The 17886-nt window shown below is 34.1% G+C and overlaps 1 protein-coding gene across 1 annotated transcript in view; it reads left to right on the top strand.

Annotated features, from left to right (window-relative positions):
• The window catches only part of LOC128091125 (cadherin-7), an 81531-nt gene that overhangs the window by 46561 nt on the left and 17084 nt on the right, over positions 1 to 17886 (top strand). Inside the window, exons 5-8 of the mRNA XM_052704074.1 lie at positions 1122 to 1289; positions 2505 to 2692; positions 12799 to 13052; positions 17211 to 17347. Of these exons, the coding sequence (XP_052560034.1) occupies positions 1122 to 1289; positions 2505 to 2692; positions 12799 to 13052; positions 17211 to 17347 (747 nt within the window). The remainder of the gene's footprint in view (positions 1 to 1121; positions 1290 to 2504; positions 2693 to 12798; positions 13053 to 17210; positions 17348 to 17886) is intronic.

Raw genomic sequence — 17886 nt, 5'->3', positions numbered from 1 at the left:
CGTGATAATTAGCTCCCAAATGGTTGGTTATCATTGCCTGGCAATTTAAATGTAATAGAAAAACAAACGGGCTAGGTAAACAAATGTAGAGACAATAAACTTATGAAATTGTATGTTAATTGTGTTTTTAAAAGTCTTGTCAAATAGGTGAAATAATGCCAGAATATCTGTGAAGTAAATGTTTCAGCCCATGGCAAGTCCTGAATTCAGAAGGGAAGAAAGAAATAAAACTGTGACTAAACATTCAGCAAATATCAGATGAAGAGTTATGTGCCCTAGTGTGCCTCACCTTTATTTAGATTGTTTATGTTTCCTTTACTGCTGACACTGAATGCTGTTGGAGTATGTAGCTGCCTCTCTGGAAATCAGAGCTAGCAGTTCTACTATGTGCCAGGCATGAAATATTCATAAAGTCATCACATTTTGAATAGCAATATTTATTTTCTGATCTATATCAACTGAACTGAAAGAATGAAGCATGGAGCTTTCTTCAAGTTTATATTTCAAAACAAATAATTACAAATTATATGCAGATTATCAAATGGATATTAAAAAAGTACTACAGATACTACAGTATTTCCTTTAATAAATCAGGACATCTTAATCACATTAATGTTTTCAAAATAGTTATTTATTAAGCAAATATTTGGTGAAATAAGGTAATTTCATATATATGCAAAGTGTGTCATGATATCAATATTAGTAAGTCTTAATGTGGTGAATGACTATTCAAGACACTGTGAAATAATTTTGAACTTGGAATCTTAAAAATGAGTACGGAATATTCTGTTCTTAGCTGTAAGACAATGGGAAATCAAACACAGAAGAGTATATCTTCCAGGAAAGGAAGTGTCATGCAAATAGCTATAGTTTAAGGAGAAGTAAACATGGTCGTGGACCCAAAGAATGTACTACAAACTAAAACATGCTGTTTTTGGACTACTTAAAGTAAGCTTGTAGCATAGCAGTTTATTTCCTAGTAAAATATCGTAATATCAGAGTTGAAGTTATTTCCTCCCTTTCTGCAGTCATTGGTCTGCTGTTACCTTTTAGGGTCAAACTCAGTTTTCATATTAATGTATTTACTTCTGCAACCATTGACATAGCTTGTATTGCTGCAGGCATTATCAAAACTGCCCTTCCAAATATGGATAGAGAAGCCAAGGACCAATATCTACTAGTTATTCAAGCAAAGGACATGGTTGGGCAAAATGGTGGTTTATCAGGAACAACATCAGTAACTGTCACTCTGACTGATGTTAATGACAACCCACCCCGCTTCCCACGACGTAAGTGACATGAATTGTAGCATTATTTCTAAACATTGCTATTTCCTTTACTTTTTATGTTATACCTAAAGAGAATTGAAGTACTTGACTTCCTTATTAAATATTTGAAAATCTCTCAGAGCAAGTTCTATTATTATTATTATTGCTACAGCTACTACTACTACTTTGGAAAAATCTTTTTTCTTTACCTATTTCAGATCAGTTGAAATGAAGTTATATAGAGCAGGTGCATTTATTGATCTACTTTGCTTCTTCACTACAAATAAGAGGACAAAAAATAAACACCTTAAAACTTTTCTATCTTTTGTCAGCTGGACTTCAGAATGAACAATTTCTTAACTGTTAGTCCTTCCTTTGTCACTTCAGCAGGATTTGTCTTGTGCATGGAGTGTTTCCTAAGAAACTGTAGATCTGTAAAGTCATCTTCCCTCAACTATCTCTAACCAAGGTGGCTATCATCCCAACCAAAAAAGGGAATACACAGTTGTAATGTCATAATTGTTTATAAGTAACATTATGTCTGGTATGATTTTTATTTTATTATTATCTTTTAATTTACACTATCTTATAAAGTCCTCACAAAATTAAGTTAAAGTAATGGCGGAATATATTAACTCCACTCAACTCCAATGATATAAACCAGACTTCCTGCCACTAAGAATTTGAAACTATGATAGGATAATAGAAGTTGTTTTTGAAAGTGAAGATATTATTGCCTTTTGACTGCAGATATGTTTTTGACAGCATATATACGATTTTATATTTGAATGAAAATACTGGAATAATCAAGATTGCAGGTGGTGATTTTACTTTTAAAGAAATGATTGTACCTTGGTTTCTAGTCATATTAGGAGTGTAAGCTCCCTAATCAAGATATAGATTTATTAGGTGATAAGGCTTTGTACCAATTTTACTTAATATATTTGCTTTATTTCCTTTATTTGTGGAAAACAAGTTGTATTTTTTACCTTGGAAAATTGCAGGCATTTGTATGACTAGGTGTTAAATAAAATTTATGCATCTTTGTCTTGGATTTCTCTCTTATAGAAGAAAAAAAAAAAAAAATCCATCATAACTAAAACCTAGAAAAGAAATTTAAAAAATCATATCGTAAACTGGTAGCCTGAGTAAATATTCAGTTGCATGAATATAGATTACATTTTAGCTTACAGACTCAGAAGTCTCTGAATTTGGTTATATTTCTGAATTTTGCAGGATCATATCAATATAATGTCCCAGAATCTTTACCTGTGGCATCTGTAGTGGCCAGAATAAAAGCTGCCGATGCAGATGTGGGACCCAATGCTGAAATGGAGTATAAGATTGTAGATGGTGATGGTTTGGGAGTATTCAAAATTTCTGTAGACAAAGACACCCAGGAGGGAATCATCACAATTCAGAAGGTAAGTCTGAATTTTCTGACTGATTATGTTTGAATCTGGGCAAGATAAGGGAAGGAAATGTGAAGGTACGTGTGAAAATTGTTGTGATTTTTTTGTTGCTGGTTTTTCTGTTTGTTTGTTTGTTTTATTTTAGTTTCGAGGAGAATGGTAAAACAAAAAAAGAAAATCTTGCACACAAGAGCACGTTGTGAATATTTATCACTGGCAATGCTAAAAGTACATGGTCCTATCTCTCCTAAGTTATTTAATATCCTGTAAAATATAAGACTGATTTAGTATTTTAGAATTAGCATATTCCTGAATAAACGCCTATTCTTATAGTTTGTTTGATTATTTGGATAATTTTTCTAACAGAGGTACTCTTTAATCTTTTCAAATTTCATGCAACAATTTTCTTTTTTTTTTCCTTCCAATGTACCAATATCTTTCTAAAGTAACATAAAATTTCAGTACCATATCTTCTTTGAAATAAGTTAATAGTGCATGATGTGGCAAAGTAACAGGCTAATTCTCTGATGCTGTGAACACCAGCTGAGAGCTGGTAAGCATCTGTAGATGTCAGTGAAAACGCAGGACATTCAGCAATTTTGACAGGCTCTAATAAATGTAATATAAATCATTTTTTTCAAGGGAAAAGCAATTGTCTGAGTCTTCTTGCAGACTGCTAATTCCTTCTTAGCACATTTGAAATACAAGTGATGAAAAATTAATCCATTCTTTGTACAACAGCCAAACTCAGTGTGGATACTTCAACTTGTTCATTTTAAGATTTTTGAGGAAAGATCTGGAAGTGTTATGGCCACCTGAGAGGGAGGGTGTTTATCAGTATCACAGAAAGCAACACAGACAGTTGGGATTGTCAGCAGACTAGTTTGGGAGCTTATAAAAACATTTTAATTTTCAATCTATAGTTGTAGTCACCAATGCTTTTTCTGGGACTCTCTTAATTCTAGTGCACCAATAATTGTCCAGCAGAAAAATAATTGTCATTTATTATTTCTATAATCACTTTCATTAGGGAACTGAAATGATTGTTTCAGTACTGTTTGTGAAAAGAATTTCTCTATGATATGGCTACCTGACTGCAATTTTTGACTGAAAGAAAAGACCAAGGTTTGCAAATAATATTTAAACCTAGTAAATGCTGCTGTGATTTGACAAAATAATTCAGAACTTTTTCTTTGCAACATTACAAATTTTCTCTCATTTTCCTACCATTATTAAATACATTACCCCTGTTGTATTCAAACATAAATCCTCATGCTGAAGGTCACCTCCCAAATCTCTAGATGCTATTAGGTCTCTATTTGGATTCCAGGGAACTTAAATACCTTGCTCAAGGATGAAAGATCTTTCCTATTAACCTTGTAAATAAAATAGTACAGAGAGTCGACTACAAGGGAAGAAAGAAGTGAAGAATCCAAGCACAGTAGCCACAAAAAACTGCAGCTTCTCTTCTTGAGGGCAGGCACATGGAATACCATTAATGAGTGTTCGTATGTTAAATGGGCTTCAGCTACAAAGGCTAGCCTGACAGAGTCAAGCAGACATGATCCTTGCATGATGATGTGAGCTTTTTAGTAAGGAATGAGGGAAGAAACCGTAGCATGATAACTGTGTAAACATTTTACTACCTGGCACATGAAGTTCTGAACACTTCTGAGAGTCATTTGTTCTTTCCTTTTCATACCCCTTAATTCAGCTGAGACACTGAGAAACAACTCAGCCTCCAAATGTGTGCCCATCATTTTAAACTTGCGCATGTCTATACACTCAGATAATATTTTCTCAATTCACATCAAGCAGAAAGACTTCTGAAAAGAGCAAATATGCTCTTTAACTTTGCATACTTTTGCTGCAATCACATACACAAAGGCCACACATCCAAAACAAAGTAAGTATGACTGAGCATACAAAGGCAATACTCCATCCACTTTTGTGCTGGGTGTTGTGGAGGATGTTTGGCAATTGTTTATCAGAGCTTCACACGCAAGCTGAAAATTTTATGCTCTGTTCCTAGGATAACCATTTTGAAACTATTTGAAAAGTGGACTCCCACACTACAAATTAAATTCTTATTTTAACATGTAAGGAGAAAAAAAAAATTGTTAAAAAATATGTTAAGATTTAAGAATTCAGTGAGAAAATCTGGATTCTTTGTGCTCCGAGTGGAAGAAATATTAAATGAAAAATACCCAAGGATCAGCAAAAATTGCAATGTATGCATTTATGTATAAAAGGTAAAAAAATTCAACAAGTTTGAAAAAGACAGGTATCAATGACAGAGATAATATAAAAGATCAAATATCTAGGAATTTCCCGAAATTACTTGTCTGTAATGTCTTGACTAATTTGACTAATTTAACTAATTAATGACTATAGGTTTTTGGAGTGAAGGTTGAGAAAGTTTATGAATGCAGTTTGAATAGGTTCATCTATTATTCATTCATGTGCATTTGCATACATTTTTCCTCTGTACCTCAAAGACTCTGAGACTTTAAAATACCAAAAGACAGGAAAAACAAGCATATATGTTTTTATTCTAACACTGATATTCATTGAAATATGTATTTTATTCTGCTTTCATTAAAAAAAAAAGTATTGAACAATTTTACTTGTGTTAATGTAATTAAATATATAATGTCTAACTTGCACTGTAGTGCATAACAAAATTCATTGACTGACTTCACATGCAAATAATTTATCTAACGTATCTAGGAAGACATATAAAATACGATAATACATAATATTAATAAAAATAATATATAAACAAAATCTTCAGACTTGTCAAATGAAATATAATCTCTTACTTTACTTTTCTTCTGTACAGAGCAATCTAAATGTGTCACATACTCATATTCCATGCTAGAGTTCTGATGTTGCAAATAATGTAATAGCTTGGTTATTCTCTAACTCCAAATTATTTCTTCCTCTTCAAACCCCAGCTCAGTACACACAAGCACACTTTAGTGAATTCCTAAGTAAAGCTCAGTTAGGTGCCTAAATTACCATAAAAGAGGATTTAGAAGAACATCAATATTTGACGATCTTTTAGAAAAAAATCTCTCACAGCTTCTGAAATGGAACTGGATATTTATATTCTACAAAACTATTTGAAAATTTTATCCTCATTTACAATGAGATTCAATTTTCCGTCTGTAAAGTAGGATTAATTCCTTCCTATGATTTCATTTGTAATTCTCATTCTGCTATAAATATTCTGTTTGTAAGGATGCAGATCTTTTGCATGTGAATAGTATATCATTCCACAGTGATGAGAGTTTTTGGAAGGAATTTTTCAGAAGATATTAGATTTTATTTTATTTTTTTTTAATGGGTTTGATTGGTCTTTACTGTAACACACTTAGAACTGAAGAAACATTTATGGAAATGAATAATGTAACAAATTTTATAGTGTCCTTGTAAAACTATGTGTATACAAGTTCAAAATGAGTTCTTGTTGACTGTTTAAAGAATCCTGTTCCTAAGAGAAATAAATAAATTTTTGGCTTCATTACTCAGCAAATTAATATACAGACCATATAGAACTTCCACAGCTTTACTCCTAAAAATAGTGTACTGAGAGAGACATCATATATGTATAGTTTCAACTTCATTCACAAACTTGCAGGCTACGGTTAGTCTTCAGTAATAATAATAGCTGAGTTGCAAAATATCTTAAGATAAAATCTGATATACAATATGCATACTCCAACACCTTTGTCGGTTACTTGGTGCTTCAAGTATGATAATGATAACTTAAAAGAACAAAAGGCTGCATGGTATTTTTTTATTATACCTATCATGTGGAAGTTTTTGAAAGGATATAATATCTGATTCAAGCTGTTTGAAGCCTATAGAGAAATTTTATGGAGAATTTCATTGAAAAAAGTCTGAAGGCTCTGCTGAGAGCTGTCTTGTCTTACTGTAGCAAATGACAAGCATAAAGATTTCCCACTGTATTGTTATTGCTCACTTTATCTTCATTTCTTCCCCAAATACATCGCTCTACTATCACTATCACCAAACCATTTGAATGTAATCTAGAAAAATGTGAAAATAAGTTTTGCAAGTACTTTCTCATAGAAATAGGCTGCTAAGATATTATTCTACAATCTGACGTTATTTTAAGAGTAATAATGGCAATTATAAAAATGAGGTTTTTATGTGTAAGCCTTTGACTGAAAAGCTATCTTTCCATTAGTGTTAACATTTCTCTTTTTTTTCCAGGTAAAAAATTTGCTTTCAATTCTATATCAGTTTACAGTGTAAGAACTTGAGCCTACTATGGTTCCTTTGAAAGATAATGCACATTTGTTTGATGTACCGCAGTTTTCAATATAAAACCTCCACAAGACTTAAAAATGGGATTTTCACCTCTGTAAAGTACGTTATTAAAAAGTTACCATACAGTAAAAAATGAACATTACAAAAATAAGTTTCCTGTGAAAGATAACTTCATATCCAGTCTCTGAAATATAGATAACTTGTTTTGTAATTTCCTTCACATAGGAAAAAATTCTTACCTCTTTGAAGAAAAAGACAGACAGAAAGAAAGTAAACACAACACAAGCCTGCAGTTGAGAGAAAGATAAATAGTCCCGCACAGGACCTAATCAGTTAACATTAATGCACAGATATTAATGAATCTGTGAGGATCTAGTCAGAGTACTGAAGAACTGATGTATATACACTGTCCTTTCAGCCTTCCGCAGTGATGTAGTGATTTGTAAGCTGCTGACTTGGTACTCCATTATTGGAATCTATGCTTTTGTTTTAAAAGGAAATTACAACAGTATAGTCCGCAGGCTAGTTGAAAGTTGCTTACTAAATAAAAAGCATTAGTAATAACTGGATAAGAGAAAGGAAAAAAAAAAAAAAAAAACTTCTCAGTTCATATCATCAGTCTTTTAGTCTGTAGTACATAATATCTTCACGGTATTGTGCATGATTTGTTGAAAGATTTCCTTCAGATCAAGAAAACTTGCACACTCCCCATGTCTTAGAAATTTTGTATATTTTCCTGAACTAGAATATGCATCAAAGCTTGGTACTTTTCTTTGAATCATAGAATCTGAGATTTGTATCTTATTGGAGTAGACTGAGGATGATGACTTCAGATTTATGGTCACTACCACATCCCACAGGAAAAACTACTGTAAATAAATTCTACCCTAAAGAACTAAGGAGAAAATAATAGTGTTGGGATTTATAATCTTCTATCATGTGATGATGCAACCTTGCCCTTACATTCTCTACCTCTTCTAAGCAGCAATGGTTTCATATCACATATGAGTACATCAGATTTTTTTTTCTCTGTTTTCCACTAACAAAGAACTTTTACAACTTTCATAAACTGTCAGCAGCTTTAGGTACCTGATATAAGGGAACTCAAGGGTAGGATTCATATTACTGAAAGCAGATGTTTACATCTTTCAGTTATTGAGATTCATTTTCTACTGGCTGCTAAAAAACAGACAGTAAGTAGATCAGGTGATTTCTTCCCTAGAAGGACTTCTGCTCACAGTAAGCAATGAATGATAATTTTGAGAATATAATAATTTATATGGCTAACTTAGAGAAGATAAAAATTGCCCTGAGTAAGCAGGCGTGTTAAACATCAACATCATTCGTTTTTCATCTTTTCCAATGAATGTATTCTCCTTAGTCCCTACAAATGCAAGATTCCACTCAAATATATGAAACATAATGGTTTAAATGGATATGTAAAACTTATGTTAAATGTCCACATGGAAAAGAAATGATTTTATGATTTTTAATTAAAACACTTAATATCTAATTTAGTCTTTTGAAATCAATACAGAAACATAAGAACATGTGCAAAATTTTCACTTAAATAATTTCTTCATAATTGTGCTTAGTTTAACAAAATACTGCTCTACACATACTTTATATCAAATTCAATTTTTTCATTTTTTTTTCTTAAGTAACAGTGATGTTGACATTAATATGTCATGAGAAGCTGTCTTGACTCCATCTTCATTAATTCCACATGTTTGATTAAGTATTGCTGTAATTTAAACTATCAGATTTTAACAGATTTTATCAGTGATAAACGGAAATAAGTTAGCCTTCCCTTCTACAGTGTATGCAACTTCAAAGTCAAAATAGTAACTTGAAAATATAACAATCCCCAGAATAGGCAAAGTTTTGTGATACTGTTATGTTGAATCTTGGAGTCACAAGATATGTGATGTATGTAGGAATATTTAAGTAGAAAAATCACTGCTTATTTTGCCTTATAACTTGGCATACACTGGATAGGTCTTTGTTATTCGTTTTTTTTTGTGTTTTTTTTTTTTTTTTTTTTGTTTGTTTGTTTGTTTTCTTTTTAACAGAAAGTAACCACAATAGGTCCTCCTTTTTATTCAGTGGAAAACATGCCGAAATTTAGAATATTTAGGTGTCATGACAAAGTTTCAACTTTTCTATAGTATTAATCAGTTGTACAGGGCTACTCAAAGCATCATGGGAAGATTAAAAATAGAAGGTGTGCAACAGTACATATTAATATATGTTGAATAGAAAAATAAGCAGTATGAAGAGTATAGTATAAACTGGGCTAATCACTTGTATGTTTATTTATTTATTTATTTTAAATCCAACAGTTTCTAATGAAAATTAAGTTGCCACAGAATTTTCTGTCTGCCGTGTCAGAGAGAATCATAGAATCATAGAACATCCCTAACTGGTAATTAACAACACCAGCTCTTGGCTCTATACAAGTCCATCCCAAAATCAAACCTTATGTCTGAGGGCAGCACCTAAATACTTCTTGAATTCTGGCAGCTGGGGACCATGACCAGCCTGTTCCCACACCCACCACACTCAGATGCAGAACCTTTCCCCTCCTCTGTCGCAGCTCCATGCTGTTCCCTCAGATCTTGTCTCTGTCACCAGAGAGCAGAGCTCAGTGCTGCCCCTCACTCTTCTCGTAAGAAGCTGTGGGCCCCCCTTCAACCTCCCCTCAGCCTCTTCTACTCGGGGCTTAAAAAGCCAAGGGACCTTGGCCATTTCTTATACATCTTGCCCTCTGGGCCCTTCACCTTCTTTTCCGCCCTCCTTTGGACACTCTCTAATAGTTTTAAGTCCTTCTTATATTGTGGCACCCAAACTGCATGCAGTGCTTGATGTGAGGCTACAAAGCACACAGAGCAGTGCAAGTCAATCCCTCTCCTCACCTGGTGGAAGTGCTGGGCCTGATGCACCCCAGGGTATAATTGTGACTTTCTGCTGACAAGGCACACTACTGACTCATGTACAACATGCATACTCATTTGAACACCTAAACTAAAGGTCAGCCTAATGTAACCCCATTTACTACAATCCCCGGAGACTTACCCCTCAGCCAATTAATCGATTTCCGAAACTGAATTCTGATTTGAATTATATAATTTGTTAAAAAATTCTGCTTTTTTATTCAACAAATATCAGTCTTTTGTCAATGACACTCTTCAGGTCATAATTTCTGTAGTCCATACAACACCGTTACAGAAAAAATTAATATATTTCCATGTGTGTCTGTCTTCTCCCTAACTTTGCTGTTCATCTGGCAATATCATTTGCATTATTTTCTGAGAGATTTTTCATCTTAACATAGAATTATAGAATGGTTTGAGTTGGAAGGGATCTGAAAGCCATTCAGTCCCAAGCTGCTGCTGTGGGCAGGGCAGCTACCCACCAGATCAGGCTGCCCTGGTCCCAGTCCAAATTGGACTTGAATGCCTTCAGGGATGGGGCATCCAGAACTTTTCCAGGCAGCCTGCGCCCGTGCCTACATCACATTACGTTTGCATTGTGGCTGTGAGGTGTGTTCCATGGCTCATATTTTGAAATCTGAAATATAAAGCCAAGATTAAGATTCAAAACAAAGTCAGTAGCAATACACACTGAGCAGTATCCAGTTGTATCAACTGTATTGCCCAGTATTCAGATAGCATAATACTTTTTGGAGAACTGAATACTTAATGCAGTATTGATACTTAATGCATGAAATGCAGATCATATACTTTCCTGTTCAGAAAAGATTTTTGCTGCCACATGAAGTTTATAAAAGTTTCCAAGTTTGATGTATTGCAATCTATTTTTCATTTCCAAATCCAGGCTGTTTACAGCTGTATTGTAATGCCAGCTTAATCACAGACTTTAAGATGCTCATTTGGGATTTATTTTACTGTAACTTGATGGGAAACTTAGACCCCCACATTTGTAGGTCAGCAGATGTGTATTTCACCTCTGCTCCTCCCCTGAATGAGTGCAGGAATATTTTGCAGATGCTGTCAGATTATTTTTCAGGCCCATTTCAGATATTTATGATTTGTTCAGGATCAGAAGTGTTGAAGCCCTTTTTTAATCTGTCTTATGCACTTGGAAATCTAGTTTGAAAAGACAGTAGACTAATCAGACTGCAGTTTTGAAATGTTTGGGTCTTTTGTTTCTGTTCTTAATTTGCAATTGCAAAGAAATATTAAGCTAGGCATTTGCTGCAAGCTGACAGACTAAGAATCTAGATGCAAAGTAAATTCTTTTAATATTAATATGATGCTTTTCTTCAATAATTTCCTTCGGTATCTGTGAGGCAAAATATTTTTTGTTTCTGAAAAAATTTTTGTAATGGTACTGTTTTCTAGACCACAGTTATCCCATGAATGCTGGAGGATAATTTTGGAATTCTAATGCAACATTAATTCCAAAGGAAACTCAAAATTAATTGAAGAAAGTAAAAGTGGAATAAAGGTGGAAACAAATTATAAAGATTTTGCTTAATAAATATAACAAACAATCTTCAAGTGTCTTCTAAAAGTTTGTCACATATACAATGTAGTTTGATAGATTCCTACATTATCTCTAAAAATTTGTACAGAACTTCAAGAAATAGTTGATAATTAATGTCAATGAATGCAAAAATAAAATAAATCAAAATAAGGTGTTTTCAGTGAGGTGTTTTCAGCAGTGAATAATATATTTATTTCTAATGTCTGGTTACTGTGGCACATTGTACTTGATACTTATAAGAAAATATGAGTAAGACAAAAATAATTCATTCACAGCATTGAAATGATGAAGGAATATTGATTCCCATTGAAGTCACAGAATGTTTTACTACTTACTCAGAGAAATCTTGTTTCATTCACAAAGCAGAATTTACGCATCTATCTTTCCCATTACATCATTGAGGAACACCCACTAGAATAAATTTTAGTGGAACTAAAGGGTGTTCTTGAAAAATCCTATGCATACTTTTCTGCAACAAAACAAAGCATGGAATCACAGAATCACAAAATGGCCAGGGTTGGAAGGGACCTCAAGGATCATGAATCTCCAAGCTCCCTACCACATGCAGGGCCACCAACCTCCACATTCAATGCTAGACCAGACTGCCCAGGGCACCATCCAATCTGGCCTTGAACACCTCCAGGGACGGGGCATCCACAACCTCTCTGGGCAGCCTGTTCCCACACCTCACCACTCTCTCTGTAAAGAACTTCCCCCTGACATCCAATCTAAATTTCCCCTCCCTCAATTTAAAACTCTTTCCCCTTGTCCTGCAGTTATCAACCCTTTCAAAGAGTTGATTCCCCTCCTCTTTGTAGGCTCACTTTAGGTACTGAAAGGCTGCAATGAGGTCACCCTGCAGCCTTTTTTTCTCCAGGCTGAACAAACCCAGCTTCCTCAGCCTGTCTTCACTGGGGAGGTGCTCCAGTCCCCTGATCATCTTTGTAAGAAAATATAACTCACAAATATTCACAAGTCTATTATCTTCCACTTTTTTGTTTGTTTGTTTCTTTTTTTTTTCATTTAGCCAATTAAACATGTTTTTAACAACACTAATGCAGTAATAAAAAATAACTTTAGTATCTTATGATTACCTCATTGTCATTTGAGTTGTGTTTAATCAGACTGAGCAAGACACCGCAAGCATAGTGCTTGGAGAAAGCTGAAAGAAGAGCCATTCACTGTGCTCTGTCAATCAGAAGTACTGTTTGGATGAAGATGGCAAAACTCATTTTTTACTTTCTGACTGTTGTGAGTTTTGCAGCAATGTTATGGGGTAATACAATTTTCAAATAATTTTTCCTGCATAGGAGTTGGATTTTGAAGCTAAAACAAGCTATACCCTGAGGATAGAAGCAGCCAATATACATGTTGATCCTCGCTTCCTAAGTCTTGGGCCCTTCAGCGACATGACAACAGTGAAGATAATCGTAGAAGATGTTGATGAGCCACCTGTGTTTACGTCACGTTTATACTCCATGGTGGTGTCTGAAGCAGCGAAAGTCGGCACTATCATTGGAACTGTTGCTGCCCATGATCCAGATGTCTCAAATAGTCCAGTCAGGTAATTAGAATTATAGTATGATATAATCACTTAGGTTGGAAAAGACTCAAGATTATCAAGTCCAACCATCTACCTGACATATTGATTCCCATCACTAAACCTCCTTAATGCTCCTTAGTGTCACATCCACACATCTCTTAAATATCTCTGGGTTTCAGGAATTACCACTTATTTTTTTTCCTTGCAGAAGGAGACAGAGATACTCTTTGCATATTTTTAGTTTTATACATATGAATTGATAACATTTCAAAAAGTAATATATTTAAGTCTCTGTAAAGAAGGTCAGTAAGAAAAACAAATAAATAAATTAGCAAAGATATAAATTCAGGATTCCAAAACAAAAATAATCCTCGTTATATTACCTATACTAATTTATTTGTAAATTTAGGAAGAATGTGTATAATCAAATTATGTTGTTTGTTCAGTTACAGACAAGATCTCTCTCTTTCTCTTCTCATTTTCTGATTGCATTATACACAAGAATGTAGTAGCACTCAAACTGTTTTACACGACAAAGCACAACCAAGAACTGACAAGAAAAATATATAGCAATAAACTCTTTATGTTAGACAAATGGATAGGGTAAGACATCCTGTACTTGTCAGGATGATTAAAGGCAATAGTCTTCTGTAAGTTCTGCTACAAATTAAATATCTTCAGTTGAAACAGAAACATATATGAACGGTATAGACACATGACGATCCTCAAGATCTTCCTTTTTTTGGCATATGGAGGACTTGTAGACCTTCCATAATCTAATATCAAAGAGCATAAGGAACCTATCAGAAAACAAAATAAAAAAATAAATTAAAAAAAAAATCAAAGAAACTTTGATTTTATATTTTGCTACATCTGAGGGGGAAAAAAGATCTCAGAGGAAAAGACTAATCACCTGAATTAAAACACCAATGAGTTACTTGTTGCTCCTGTTATGCATAGTAGTAATATCGTCAAAGGAACATAAGAAGGATCTGTAAGGTAGTATTGTAACTCAGGAATTCTGAGGACATAAATAGCTGTAGCAGGAAGACAATAATGCAGTTGAAATTTAGTAGTAAGTTTCATTAGTTATTATTGTTTGTTTAGGGCAGCATAGAAAACATCACATTTGGATGTCGTCTTTTTTGGTGATGCTAAATTTTTACTTTCATATATAGAATAAGACCTTGTGAAACTGATAGCTCCATTATTTTTGAAGCAGGAATTCTAATTGTAAAAGTAAAGCATGTGTTTTATTCCTAGAGGTGATGCAAGTGTTCTCTCTTTCATACATATATTTGCAGCAGATTCAAAATAGCTGCTTCCTATCATGAATAAACAAGTCCTAGATGGCTGAGTTGGCAGGGATTTACTTGTGAAATTTATCTGTGATGATCTTTCTATGCTGTGGCAGTGTTTTCTGGCATGGATGTTAGCATGTGGTATATAATATAGTTTTGCAGAACTGTGTAGAGAGGATTAAATCCAGTTCCATAAGCTAAGTCCATGCTCTGTATGATTTTGACTCCTGTGAAAATCTAAGGATGAATTTATTGGCCCTGTTAAATGATTTTCGTTTTTTTGTTTTTTTTTTAACAATTCCATCATAAAAAGCTGTTATATCACCAGTTTAACTGACGTCTGGAAGATTTCTTGTGCTTCAAAGCTGTTTGGAATTTGAAGGAGATAAAAATGATTAATAGTGAGTGTTTCTCAATATGCTTATGAACTTGCTATATATGTTGTCAGATGCACTCACAAACTATATAGAGATGTCCTGCATCTTTGTGATGTACGTAAGAGACCAGACTCTCCTAAAACAAGAATCTGTTAAAGGGGATTAAAGCATAAAGCTTTTCATGATCAATTTAAAAAGTTTTATTTTTTAATCCGTAAATAAACACTCATAATTCCAAATATTGGAATATGGATAGATTAAAAATGTTGATTTGTTACAATTCAGAAAAGGTTGCAAATAATAGATCGAATATAGTTAAAACTTTGACAATACAAAAAAAAAAAAAAAAGGAGGAGAGGAGAGGAGAGGAGAGGAGAGGAGAGGAGAGGAGAGGAGAGGAGAGGAGAGGAGAGGAGAGGAGAGGAGAGGAGAGGAGAGGAGAGGAGAGGAGAGGAGAGGAGAGGAGAGGAGAGGAGAGGAGAGGAGAGGAGAGGAGAGGAGAGGAGAGGAGAGGAGAGGAGAGGAGAAATAGTTTGAAAGTAAGAGGTTAGTTCATATGGACCTGAGAATTACTGATGTTTGAACTAGATTAAATAAAGTGTTTAAACATCCTGCAGTTCAAAGACTTTCAAGTTTTAATGGCCCTAAGGAATTAAAGTATTGAAAGTGTCTGAAATATTTTTTCAGAATTTGAGTATGGGTAAAATATTTGTGAGAAGGGTTAAAGAAAACTGCTTGGTTCCTATATATAAAAAATATTTTTGATTCTTGATTCATAACAATCTGTCAATCTATCGTCTAATTTATATAACATGTTTTCTTAGGCTCTCACAATCTTTCCTTTCCTCCTCTTCCTTCCTTCCTCCCTTCTTTCTTGTCTTCCTTTGTTTTAGTTTCTTTCTTTTATTGATTTTGTGCTTTTTCTTTATGTTTGTGCCTTTCTCACTTTTCTCTTTCCTCTTTCTTTCCCTTCCTCTCTCTCTCTCTCTCTTTTTCTCTCTCTTTCTCTCTCTCTTGCTTTACGATTTCTTACAATGTTGTAAGAAAGACCTTTGAATTTTCAATTTGCAGAGTAATAGCGTTAATAATTAGGAAACCTAAGGGCTGACAGGAGATTGAACCTGCCACAACTGACTGCTTTGCAGAGGTGGCAGAGACAGTCTCTAGGGAAAACTTGACAGGAACAAAGCAGCTGAAGAGCACAGCTGACCAAATAAACAACAGTACTGGCATGAAAGAAAATAAAAATTGAAATGCAGTTCAAGTTGATTCTATAAGGAAAAAAAAAAGTACAGAAAAAAAGGCAGAGCCTCAATTCATGAAAACTTCTATTATTTGTATCTGTTAAAGTCTTTATGTCTTTCTCTTACTGTGAGATAATACAGAAAAGCAATGCTAAATGCATAGCAGGTCTCTCTTATAAAGATTTTGAAGCCAGAAGGGTTATAACACCATAATACAACAGAGTAGAAACTGGTGTATTTCAGGACAGAACAAATACATCACGCCAAAATAGCATTATGTCTGGAAAGTCCTGTTTTCGCACTATTGTCCATAATTCTTTCCTTCCACATTGTTAAAAGGTTTTGATTAATGCTATATCAATAATCTAATATGTTGTCAGTGTGACAGTAATTGTAATGAACACACTTGGTCTGATTCAGACATTTTAATTCATCTTGATCTAAATGACAGTGCGAGATTCTGACCCAATATTAAATCGAATGTCAAGAATATTCCAGCTGTAAATCTAATACTGCCTAATCAACTGTCTCTTTCTTTCAGAAAGGATATAAGCAAAACACCCACAGGCAATCTGACCTTTTCACTCTTGCTGTTTTCTGTTTACTAAGAAGCTAATTTCTCCTTCCTAAAACAAGTTTGAAAACAAAAAATATGTTAAGCCAAAAAATATAGGGCATGAACTTAAGTTTCTCTAAAGACAGCAAAGTGCTGGGAGCTGATGGTGATGACATACAATCATGTGATCTACTCTCCATCCTCTACTCTCCATCCTCTTTTTTTTTTTTTTTTTTTTTTTAATCCCTTCCCCCGTACACCCGAAGCTCTGAGTGGCTCTTTTGCTAGTAACAAAGATTTATGCCCAGATTGCAGGCTCTTGTGGGAGCAAATCCTGGCTGATACATCTGCTTAGAGAACTTCCAACTCACTTTCTCTTTAGTTTGGGCTCAGGAGGATACTATTCCACGAGTAAGTGAATTTCTCCATTATGACAGAGAGGAAGAAAGAGGGAACTCCTACAACTTCACTTGAGGTAACAGAGCCTGCCATGGTCAGGACAGGGCATTCATTGACTAGCTTGCATGCTCTTGCATTTGCTTACAGCTTTGCTTCTTTTAAAACCCTGTAGAAAATGGACAAAGCCAAGCTCAATATGGGGAAACAATGGAAACTCTGTCTTTCTAATGAGAAATCAATGAAACATTTTTACAAGTTATAATTGAACATAAATCAAAAGTTTTCTTTCATCCTTCGCCTAGGTACTCAATAGATCGAAACACAGACCTCGAGAGGTATTTCAATATTGATGCCAACAGTGGAGTCATTACAACTGCCAAGTCTTTGGACAGAGAAACTAATGCCGTTCATAACATTACAGTCTTGGCTATGGAGAGTCGTAAGTAATAATTAAATGATTGCATGAACTGCTTATGTGCAAAACTTGAGGTTTAGTTGCACCAAGTGCATCACCATCAGCTGCACCAAGTGAAAGTATTACAATGTTTAAAAACATGATAGACAAAATAGCTTTTCTCGCTCAATGTAAAAGATACTTATGTGATTAAAAAAAGCTCACAGATATACAACAGATTAAGCATTCTCTATTTGCTTTTCCACACTTTCTATAGACTTTTAACTTTAGACAAACAAGTACAAAGGAAAATGAAATTAGTTATCAGAAATCTCACATTAAATACCATTAGAACAAAAGTAATATGGAATAGATTACATCAATTAGCCCCTCCTAGTTGTGATTCTCATAATTGATTGCTGTTGGTCTACCACAGCACTCTTAAAAAGGATTAAGAATGTGTGAATACTTATGTGCTGTCCTCACTGTTATGTAAGATATTAATGGATATTTTGTACTTGATAGTTTTTTTCAAGTAATGAAAAAAGTGATAAAGAACCAAATTCTTTAAGTGTGTACAAGCA

The sequence above is a fragment of the Tympanuchus pallidicinctus genome, unplaced genomic scaffold, assembly GCF_026119805.1.
Source record: "Tympanuchus pallidicinctus isolate F22 unplaced genomic scaffold, pur_lepc_1.0 scaffold5, whole genome shotgun sequence".
Classification (NCBI taxonomy): Eukaryota; Metazoa; Chordata; class Aves; order Galliformes; family Phasianidae; genus Tympanuchus; species Tympanuchus pallidicinctus.
The sequence above is the reverse complement of the archived record's forward strand: the minus strand, read 5'-3'. Positions and strand labels throughout refer to the sequence as shown.